Genomic DNA, 11,841 nt, shown 5'->3' on the forward strand with positions numbered 1-11,841 from the left:
AGTCTATACAAATGAGCTTGAACGATACGATGATGGTAAAGAAGAGGAAATTACGGATGGATATGACTTACAAATCACATACAGGTAAGTACAGAGAGGGAAAACAAGTTATCATAAGGATGCAGTTTCGTGACAAAACATTTTTATCGAGGTACGAACAGATGCATTTTACTGTGATGCTCTTCTGGCTGTGGGTAGTTGTTGTTATAGAGAAATTAACAAACGGGTGGCTGTATCTATCATCTCAAAATTATATATCTACTTTACTTTAGACACTTTGACACTGAAAATCAAGCGCTCAAAATACGAAGTGAACATCTTAAGAAAGACAAACGACATTTGTTCGCATGTTTAAACTATTTCCGTTTTAAAATAATATAGCCTATCCTGACCGTATTTATAGAGACAAATGTTGGCGACGGTATAAGAGATATTTTAAAGTTTTAATGATGTATACATTCTTTATTAGGTCACTAGGAGGAAATAATTACGCCATCTGCAATCACATGTAGGTGCGAATTGATTCTATAAATGTTTGAAAATGATATAGACAGTTCCAGCGAAATAAATAAGGCATATTTCATTCATTTAAAGAAAGACATAGTTTGTTCATATTCTGACTACAACATTTGATACATATTTTCAAGTGTACAACATTTGGCAATGTGGATGTTTCGCAAAGAAATTTTTAAATTCAGTGTTACATATGTTCATTTATTATTTTTCTGCGGGCAATAATTTGTAACCTTTTCGTTCAGACTTATGGTGTTTTGTTTCGAACAGAACATTTTCGATTTAATTTTCAGTTTATTCAAGCAGAATGTTTAATAATAACACTGCATTGGAATGACATCGCAATATCTAGTTTTAAGGCTTTCAAAAAGAGTAGGCAATAGTAACAAAATATAGCAGAAAATGTTTTCGTTTCAGATAATTAGGACCTTGAACTTTGGTTTACAACCACTTTAGATTGGATAACAAATGAAAGTTGATTTTGCCATATTAGATAATCGATTGAAGAGGTACAACTGGTATACGGAGACTAGTTACACCGAATATTAAGAAGGATAATTGTTTTGGAAACACCTGTGGACACTTCCAACTGATTTGCACTTAAACACTTAGGACTAGTTGTGATTAATAGTGTAAACATTACTTAGCTTCCATTAATTTATGTCTTTTAGGTAGTTTCTACTTTAAACATGAAAGCCGATACTTTGTTACTGTGTAATTGAAATGTTTATGGTACACAATAGCAGGATTGTATGCCAATTCAGGCAAATCACGAACTGGATATATAAATAATAATGACACTGGCATATCGTATATGAATGTTAGAATTTAATTGGTTTATTCTGTAATATGCGTCCTTCTTAAATAGGATTCTTGGGCTGGGAAAATCAGTCCCTGTCTAATTGCCGGAATTAGAAGTCGAGGTTAATAGCAGCATCTTTGTAAATTAAGTAAGTTAGTATGCTTTAACTGCAGTTTCGAAAATCTCATTTCCTTCTAATTTCAGTAGTAGTTTTCATACTGTAGTATGTATGTATGTATGTATGTATGTGTGTGTGTGTATGTATGTATGTATGTCTGTCTGTCTGTCTGTCTGTCCGTCTGTCTGTCTGTATGTATGTATGTATGTATGTATGTATATATATATATATATATATATATATATATATATATATATATATATATATATATATATATATATATATATATATATATATATATATATATAATTTCCTTTTTGTTCATAAAGTGTGCTTCCATTATATCAAAATAAGACTGAAATACTATATTTATGTTTGTTTTCACGGTTCATTCCATTAGAAATTATCCCTATTACAAGTTTGCTCTCTATTGTTAATTTTTCTCGTGTATATATTTCCAAGTCAGAATTTCGAATCATAAACATGTTTGAGTCGAATGTAGTATCGATATTCTTTGATTGACAACAAACCTGCAATTCAATCTACGTTAGTGTTAAGAAACAAAAACAATGTTTTTTAATTTGGTGTTTTTTCAATAGGTTTCAAACTAAGCATGGTTATAAAATCAAGTTCAAGTCATTATTGTATATCTTCCTTATTTTGCAACGTGCTATGAAACATTACGAAAGAAAACATTTTTCATTCAATGGTGTACCGTTGTCTCAGTTATAAATAAATCGTTTACATTTTTTCCAGATGATATGTGCACTAAAAGTTTTGACAGATATTCCTGAACAAATGAAAACTAAATGTTGAACCACATTCTATATTTTGAAGTTATGTATGCTATACTCATGGTTGAAACACTACCATCTCCAAGTTCTTTTCAATTCATTTAAAATATTACCAGTTTTACCAGTTTGGTTTTGATATCTTATTTATCAAAACCAGCTTTAATGCCTCCATTAAGACATACATATATATTTTAATTACTCAGAGTATCCACTTAAGTTGAAAATATGTTTATTCCGATTGTTAATCAGTTGGAAACCTCTAGATTTGGGGCATTTCTGTTGTTTGTTTTTGTTTTGCTGGAAAGATTTTTCAAAAGGAGACACTTATGATTAAGTTGGCTTTTAACAATTATATTTGGTATACAATGATAACATTGTGGCTTTGTGGCATTACCTAGAATATTAGATATGTTCATGTGCAACAATTATTTTATAAACATATAAGGTTGTGGGTCAATTTCGTACAAAACCTTAGCAGTAAGCAATTTATATATATTATTTAATATAATTGATTGTTATGTATATTTAAATCAATTGTTAATCGATTAGATTTAATATTTGTTATTCCATTACATGTTATTGTAAGGCAATTTTGTTTATTGAATTTGATATTGTCCATAACAGAGTTCAGTTCTGACTGATTTTTAAAAACTTTTTATTATCAAGGTAAACAATTAATAATTGATACATTGTATCTTTTGGCTGACCTTATTCCACAATCAGTGACAATTTTGGTAAAAAACTTTTTTTTTAATATAAATTCTTTCTCAGAATAGGAATCATTAAGTTGGGTCAAGGTCACAGCTGGTCGACGTGATGTTTATTCATGTAACAAGCTTCTGTTTCTTCTTGATGGTTGAACTCTTGACCCTCATTCGGGAATCTGTTTTGCGTTGAAATTAGTTTTATAGCTGATGCTATGACAATAATTATATCAGTTGTGCCCTAACACCTGAGACGTCAAGTTGTTTTATGTTGTGCCCAGTTTTGGCGGAGTTGTTTTATTTTTTCAAATTATTAAAATACAAATTATTCCTTTCCCTGGAAATACATCCGTGCTCTGATATTGCTTGGACAAGGTCATTCTTCGGTAATCATAGAGAATTCAAAAACTAGAATAATAATTTCTGTGGTTCAACAGATACTGTTGGCACTTCAGTACACCGCAGACTATTACATACGTCATCATCTTCCTTCTTGGATTCCATCGGGATTTGAACTCTGATTCACTTAGAACTTTTCATTGATAGGATTTAATTTTTTAATTATTGCATAACATTTTATTTAATTTGTAATACCGTAACTTCCTTTTCTTACATTTTACTTAGTATTTTGGGAAAGATTTTGTACTGTAAAATAATTCCGATTCCGATCAACTCATATTTTAAGGAGTGTTCTAAATGGCTCTATATTTGTATTTATTCTTTTTCAACTGTTTAACAAAACATTAGCCTAGTATACAAAGAAGTTACTACACTGCATACAGTTTGCAAATCTGAAGACTACATTAAAAACAAAGTTCAAGTCCACTCGAAATATCTCCCAGTTTAGTGTTTACAAAACAGAATAAATATTGATGAATCTAAAATGTAATATATGGCAACGGGAACAAGGGAGACCTTGCACTCTAATGTGGGTTAGTAACTTATAATTTAAAGTGACTTAAACATATCCATCGTTCAAAGTATAAAACTTCTTGGTATCTACATAGATCAGCTCCTCATCTAATGTGTAAATATCAATCACATATCGCAACCGCTGTCAAGACTATAACTCTCATAACATTGCTATCAACATTGTCAGTGATCTTGAACTTTAATTTTCGATGTATGCATCATTGCTGTTTTTAAATCAATTTTCGTGTTGACAACTTGTCGCGATCTGAAGGGTAATACAGATACATTTTCTTAACTATATATATATATATATATATATATATATATATATATATATATATATATATATATATATATATATATATATATATATATAAATCAGTTCGCTACATTTAGTAGAAGTTTTATTATTGAAATATATTCAAAATAAGCACTCCTCAATGGACATAGATGATGATGATGATGATGATGATGATTATAACGTTGATTATAAAGATGATGATACATATTTACGTGGCAGGCATCAATATACTGTCATTTCTTCGCCTGTCCGTTTTATTACTTCCTTCTTAACCGCTGAATATGATAATACTTTATCTCTAATGTTCGTAGTTAATGTTTTTGGTCGGTAGGCATCAAAATAAACATTGTCTTTCGGGCAACTCTTTGGTCTATCTACCAATTATATATATATATATATATATATATATATATATATATATATATATATATATATATATATATATATATATATATATATATATATATATATATATATATATATATATATATATATATATATATTTAATGATTCAGCACAATCAAACTTGCTGATATTTCATTAGAAAACTTCTATGTACAGTAAGAGTAGGAAGATACGTTACAAAACATAGGACACGGTAATTAAAAGTTAATGCATTCCATCTGAGGGAATAAATGGTTTAGAACGAATCTATTTGAAAATTCAATATAAGAACACATGAACATATAAACTACTACTTTTACTACTACAGGTGATCAACATGGTCAATTTCATCGCACTTGTCCTCGTCATGGGCCTTGTCAACGTGCATGAATCCTCGCTTATTGAAAAAGTCCTCGAAAATGACCATGGACATGGCAACGGTAAGATAAATCACCTAGAAGTATGTATACATGTACGTACGTAAGTTCTGATGTATTTATGCACAATTTCTTGAATACAAAGCGTTGTCTGAAGATCAAAATCCTTTGTGTTTATGTCTAGTTTTCTCTGCCATTGCACATATGAAACAATGGGCATCATGTGAACAGATTAAACGTCAAATATGTTTATTACTTATTGTTAAAACGGAAGTGAACTTCGGTATTTTTATTGTCCGCGTTTTCATTATTGAAATGTATCAATGAATAAAGTACACTGTGTTTCTGTTCCGCTACTAATACTTAAACATCATTGGTTTGTTTTCCAGAGGAAAATGACGTAGGGAAAGTGTCAACAGACATTGTAAAACTGACTGGCGATAGCAACACTCTTGCTAATCAAGACAACATATACGCAATTAGATCTATTCAAACCAGTGATGGTCTTGATAGTAAAGACACAATTGGGAATGACATAGGTCACGATCCAGTCAGTGGGCGTTTGCGCAGTTTAATTACGATCTTTGCTGATCCTCTGGATTTGGGCATATTTCCTGGGCTTGGAAATGTCCTACATTCCCAAGATGCTGTTGATACCTCCTTAGATGTCCCTGACTTAGTTTCGCACGTCGAAGATCTCACAAATCTACTTGCAGACATTAGAAAGGAGCTTAAGGTATTTTTGACTGAAGTGCCGGACCTTACACCATCTGTTCATTGCCAGGATTACAAATGCAAAATCTGCATTGCAGTCTGTAAGTGTAATGGATTTAGTTTGTTTTATTTGTTTCAAAGAGGAATATTTGTATTGACTATCCATTTTACTTTTTAATGGATCATTAAGTAAGCCTTGTCTCCGCGTGATATGCATTAACACCATATCAATAATGTAAATAGTCATATTGAGATCATTGATGTAATTCAGTTTTGTGTATTGTATTAACGAAAAGGGACCTTTCGATGAGCTTTTAGGCGAAAGACGCGGTGTGTCAATATGGCTCGAACGTCTGAACAATTTCAAAAGGTACACACATTATACATGAAAATTTGAGTAGGCAAACGTGTGTGTGCGAGTGTTTGTGTGTATGCCGGAAGTGATGTAAGTTAGACAGATTATCGTACAAATTCAAGTGAAACGGTTTTTAACTGTTCTTTAGTTCACTTTATGTTGTAAAAATCATCTGATGACATAAATACAATATTGGTGGACATAATATCCAGACGACTTTTCCAAAATTTACTCATCGTGACTAAAATAATTGTGTTTACTAAGAAATGTATGGTGGTAAAACTCTCCAACTGTATAATTCGACTTATATATATATATATGTACACATAGGTCACGATCCAGACAATGGGCGTTTCCGCAGTTTAATTACGATCTTTGCTGATCCTCTGGATTTGGGCATATATATATATATATATATATATATATATATATATATATATATATATATATATATATATATATATATATATATATATATATATTCATGATGTCTCTCTATACAAATTATGTTGCTAAATTTTGTTTACTAATTGTTATTGTAGCAAATATCCTTTTTTCTAAACACAATGCTCACATAATTGTACTGTATACAAATGTTTGACAGAGGATTGTAAAAACAATTTAAAAACTAGGTTCAAACTTAACAATTGTGTTCATGCAAACATTGGCCTACATGAAACTATATAAATGCCTATGTTCCATGATCATTCCAATTTTCTCCATAGTAAGGAATTAGAATAATACTTTGTATAGATCTAACACAGAGCTTTATATTTCTTGTTTTCTCTGCAGTATGCTTGATAATCGGATATGATCCCGATAACAATGGTCTCTCTCTTCTTATCGACTTCGACGGATTTACTGTTCTGAACGAGAATATATCTAGTAAGTCAAACATTACGCTCATGGTAAGATACACAAAAAGGAAACAAAATACAACTCGTGGATCTTGGACGTCTATGCTTAAGTAGGAACAAATATATCGCACCTATCAACGTGCAGATTTGGGTTACATCTCTTTCTCGTGATCTTCACAGTTACGGCGGGTAGTGGTTCATGCTTAAACACATGCTGGATCAATATAATTGCATTCAATGAACGCATGCCATGGCGCATATTATAATGTATTACATATGTCTTTTTATGCCAATATAAATACACAATCTAATATTCGGAGATGAAGGTATGCGTTGAAAGGTGCAAACATCTCAACAAATGTTTCCTTCTCTTTACAATAAGAATGGCTAGTTATAAATGTATATAATTTGCATAGAGGTTCAGTTAGAAAATATAATTTCTTCTTTTCTACTTTCGAGTCTGTCAAACTACCATTATCTAGTTATCTAAGACAGAAACAGCATTTGTAGAAATACTCGTGGAAACCGGTTTTGTTTAATATTTAAGTAAATGATTACAAACGTCCGATTATAAACATCTGACATTGACATTTATTCTTCTTTCTTACCAGTTCCTTAGACATATGAAGGCTCGTGTCCAGCCGTGTTCGCTTCCTAGAAATAATATTGAAAAGGTTACATAGGTACATAACGGACGTACTGTGTCTATACAACTGTACATGTCTATACAAGCATTCTTTCATTATATACTCCGTTTAAGTCTTACGAATGTGTTGTTAAATTCTGGTCAAAGATATTATGCCTTCTCCATAAGGAAACAAAACAAAAGGGATGTGGGATTATCTCACAGTATTTAAAGACATAATATTCTTCGCACAGGTAAAGATCTCACACTTAACCAAACGCAAACTATTGCCATGGCGTTAAGCAACATTAATGGATTGGATAATATCGGAATTTTGCAAAGCATCATTCCAAATAATGAAATGAGATGAGAGAGTGGCAAAGAACGATTGAATATAAAAATAAAAAGGTAATAAAAAAATGGGACGCAACTGCGTCTGTCGAACCCCCATCATGCGTGACTGGACTTGTATGACACACATAAAGACAATGTTGGGTCTTTTTATATAAGATTATATACGTAACGACGCACGATTAGTTCCTGTGCACGACCAATGGGCATGGCGAATCAATGATTTCAAATTTCCATTTAGTCGGTCTCACTTTTTGATGTAAAAAGCACATGTCAAAACAACCAGAGATCATATTGGATTCACCACGATTGCAACTATGTAATCGCAGACAATTTACTAGTATGATCACCCTTATAACTGATATTATTCATAGTATCAATAACTCAACTCTTTGAGACAAAATAGATGCTCAACGACTTTCGATGGATACCGAGATAGTTCAAAAAGTAATTCCAACTAGATCCCTGTTGGATGGAAGTCCAAGTACACATACTAGCGCTTACAGTGCAACAGGGATATCCTTACAGTTCAGATATGGGTGCGATCTGTTATCATTATTTCGGTCGTTATAAATACAGAGCAGTATGTGAATGTCCTACCATCTCATTCATTTCTAAATATATTGTATTCTCGGGTATATTGTATTCGTCGTTAATAATATTCCATATACATAATTCTCGTAGGAAAAGTCCGGTGTTAGCATACGTACCACTAACTGCAGTCGATTTGCTGTCTAACGATAAAATGTGTTTTGTCGGGGATTCAAGCAAAAGGATGAATTAAATTTGATAGAACAAAATGCATTTTCAAGAGAAAATTAAGCCATAATTTAATACGCGTTACATGCCCACTCCAAGAGCAGGATTGGATGGATGGTCAGTAAAGGTTTCGTAGCTCTATCAATCTTAATTATTGGAGATAAACATTGGTCTTATCACATCAAAGTGTTATTTGTCCTGTAGGTACCTCCCTCCATATAACTTGAGTTTGGAAAGAACTTAAATGCTCAAAATAAGTAAAGAGGACTTTGTTTTAAAATCAGTCAATTGCTTTCATTTTATGTAGGCAAACATTTGTGTCATTTTGTTTCTTGAACTCATTACTTTGAAGACTATAAAGCAATTTTCATTCTCAAAACTATGTCGGTAAAATGGAGCAGTCGTATCGGATTCATAATGATAGAATATTGTTACCTCAAAAAGGTTTCGAAAGTCCGGAAAGAAAAACAGAACAGAAGAAAACAATCAAATCCGATTATACTACACGAGTTAATTATTGGATGTAGAACTGCTTAATGATATTGTGTCTGCCTTATCGTGGTACACTCTCTTAAAACGGTGCCAGAATATGAAAGTTATGTTTTATTTGCCATATGACCAGACACCATTTGCAAGAAAGAGAATATAATGAATCTTAAAATCATATTTGTTCTGGCATTTCTCGACTGTAATGTGATGTCCTCAGCCGTATAGTCTGCATATATAACTTGAACTATGCTCTGTACTAGGTTTGACACGTGGAACGTTTGAAACGGATATAGCTATAAATGACGAAAACATTGGGGTGAAATGTATGTTTCAGGCAGAATCCAACTTGTCCGTTTCTAATATTCATGAAACTAATTTAGTACACATATTCTAAGCTTTCCATTCACACTGTTTTCTTTTTTCTTTTTCTAGCAAATGGCTATAGTTTGTGCGAACATGTTAAGCTGCCAGTCGATGACCCGAAGATATGTATTATTGTCAGTGAAATGAAAATCACCACCGAAGAGGTCTGTCTGAATGTAGGGTTTTCCATGTTCAGTTACTCCCATACATTTCACAATCTTTGTATGTGAAGAGGAACAAAAGTGAAATTGTTTAAATCTTGTGCTACCTAATATTACAGTAAAGAGTATGTGTAAATTGCCACCGTTACATCACTTCTGGCATAAATTTATACGAGTTGCTTCTATGTGATTGATACATATCTAGATGGATTCCAACTATATTGACTTATGTCTAAGATCTACCTGTTTTTTATTCTTATCCCATGTCCATATTTGATATTTCACTTTGTGCATGACTGTCTTCAAATGTTTCAACTTGCAATTCTACACATTAAGTTTCAAAACATTATTGTCATCTTTACGGTCATTTTTCAGTATGATACCAAACATGATATAACATATGCCAGTTTAAATACTTGATGGAATTACAAAAGAAAATGTGAAACATGTAAAGTTCACGTTGCTTATACAGAACTTAATTTGCAGTAACCTTTATCGTATACTGACGTTAGCTAGAATTATTCATCATGAACGATTGTGCATCTGTCTTTTTTAAAAGCATGGACGATAATAACTTATCTGTGAACTCCGTTTGTTCTTTAAGATGCTAACTAATTTTCAGTGCATATGTAACATTACAATGGTAAGACTTTGTGGTCTTAAACTAAGTAACATAAATAAAGGGAAACCAATATGTTAAGTAGATTGTATTTCCCTAGATGACAACGTTAAAATAAAAACCTACTGTACTGTGAATTAAATCCCAAATAGTCCAAAATATTCCGTCGCTAATAGAAAAGTACAGGATATTCAGAACGATTTCCAAGACTTGAATATGCTGATGTACCATTTGTCTTGAACGAAATGATGTACCATTAGTCTTCATGTAATACAATTATATTATTGAGAAACCCTTTAAATGAGACCTCAGTAATCCAAAAATAGTATTTTAGTCGAAATAATCGATGAGGACTTCAATGTTCTAGTGATTTTTTTAAACAAATCATTCCTCTCAAAATTTAAACAACTAAAAGTGATTCATCAGACTGATATTAAAATAGGAATGAGTCATTGTGTTTACATTGGCCTTCTATATAAACACAAGACATACTTAAAGTACTACACTGTTTGTCACAAATTCGCTTCCACAACGTTCTGAGCTTTGTAAAAAAAAGGCTCGGCAATGAACTCAAATATCAGTAAACAACTTATATTAACATGGACAAATATTAGCTCTCTAACCATGTTGTTTACAAATGACCATTAGCCTAAAGCATAATCTACAATCATTGATGACAATTAAACAAACAATATAGATAACATATTTACATGACATCTTCCCAACTTTGCATCAAGCAAGATTATTAACTCTGTTAAATCAAACATTATCTGCTCTTTGCGCCTCGTATAATATTTGCAAATTGGAAATACAATGACTGCACATAGATGATATATTCGTATTTCAAGCAACTATTTGGCAGTGTTCCTCCCAAGTGTTAGAAGAATTGTACATATGAGGATTCAGTCGAGCTGGTTGCACAAATTAATCTAACCATAAACGTAAGAATTAACTGACATAGACATCCATATCTAAGATGACAAGTTAATCTAGAGCAATTCATGCTTTCTTTGAATACCTAATCAGTTCAACCTGAAAATAAAAATGGATATAAAAATATATGTGTTTTTGTTTTAATCTATATTAATAAAATTAACTTTTTCTGTTTCTGAATGAAAACATAGCGGTACCATAGTCGACTAAAATGCAAATAAATAATGTTAAATTGAAGATTTGGAAATAAATAAGAGCAAAATTACAGTAAAACATTTTCTTTAAGAAATGGATAATTTTGATAGAAAACGAATCATGGTGTTAAAACAAAATATAAAAGCTACTCGTAACACGTTTTTTAAAAAAAACATAATCTTGCTTTGAAATGTTTTAAACAACCTTTATGACACAGATTAACAAATTAAGGATATAATATAATTAAAGAAATACAATTAAAAAATATATTGCAAAATGACAAGAAATATAGATTTTTGAAAGTGTAGTTAATCTGTACTCACTTACCTAATATCGAAAGCAAATCTTACCTAATATTCTGTGTAAGTTCCCTATACACCAACTATGTCTCCATATTGGTTACCTAATTTGGCAAAGTCTTATTCTATTTGCTTTGAGATATATCTTAACTCTTCATTTCTATACGATTTGCCTTAATCAAAAGCTTTGCTGCTATACTTTACAACTAGTGCCGG

General features: G+C 31.6%; 1 protein-coding gene across 1 annotated transcript; it reads left to right on the forward strand.

Annotated features, from left to right (window-relative positions):
- Window positions 1-1,355: 1,355 nt before the first annotated feature.
- Window positions 1,356-11,047, forward strand: LOC149803378 (uncharacterized). Its single transcript, XM_089951391.1, has 5 exons — window positions 1,356-1,463; window positions 4,857-4,968; window positions 5,295-5,720; window positions 6,767-6,859; window positions 9,488-11,047. Exons 2-5 carry the CDS (start codon window positions 4,866-4,868, stop codon window positions 9,646-9,648), a joined length of 783 nt encoding a protein of 260 aa, XP_089807517.1. The 5' UTR covers window positions 1,356-1,463; window positions 4,857-4,865; the 3' UTR covers window positions 9,649-11,047.
- Window positions 11,048-11,841: the final 794 nt, after the last annotated feature.

The sequence above is a fragment of the Sinohyriopsis cumingii genome, chromosome 3 (assembly GCF_028554795.1).
Source record: "Sinohyriopsis cumingii isolate HCF-2022 chromosome 3, ASM2855479v2, whole genome shotgun sequence".
NCBI classification, from domain to species: domain Eukaryota; kingdom Metazoa; phylum Mollusca; class Bivalvia; order Unionida; family Unionidae; genus Sinohyriopsis; species Sinohyriopsis cumingii.

What these genes read in the sequence shown, in the direction of transcription:
- LOC149803378 (XM_089951391.1), top strand. Translation starts at nt 4,866, where the DNA reads ATGGTCAATTTCATCGCACTTGTCCTCGTCATGGGCCTTGTCAACGTG. An exon ending in TGACCATGGACATGGCAACG is followed by an intron (nt 4,969 to 5,294) that starts GTAAGATAAATC and finishes TTTGTTTTCCAG; the next exon opens with AGGAAAATGACGTAGGGAAA. An exon ending in TCTGAACGAGAATATATCTA is followed by an intron (nt 6,860 to 9,487) that starts GTAAGTCAAACA and finishes TTCTTTTTCTAG; the next exon opens with CAAATGGCTATAGTTTGTGC.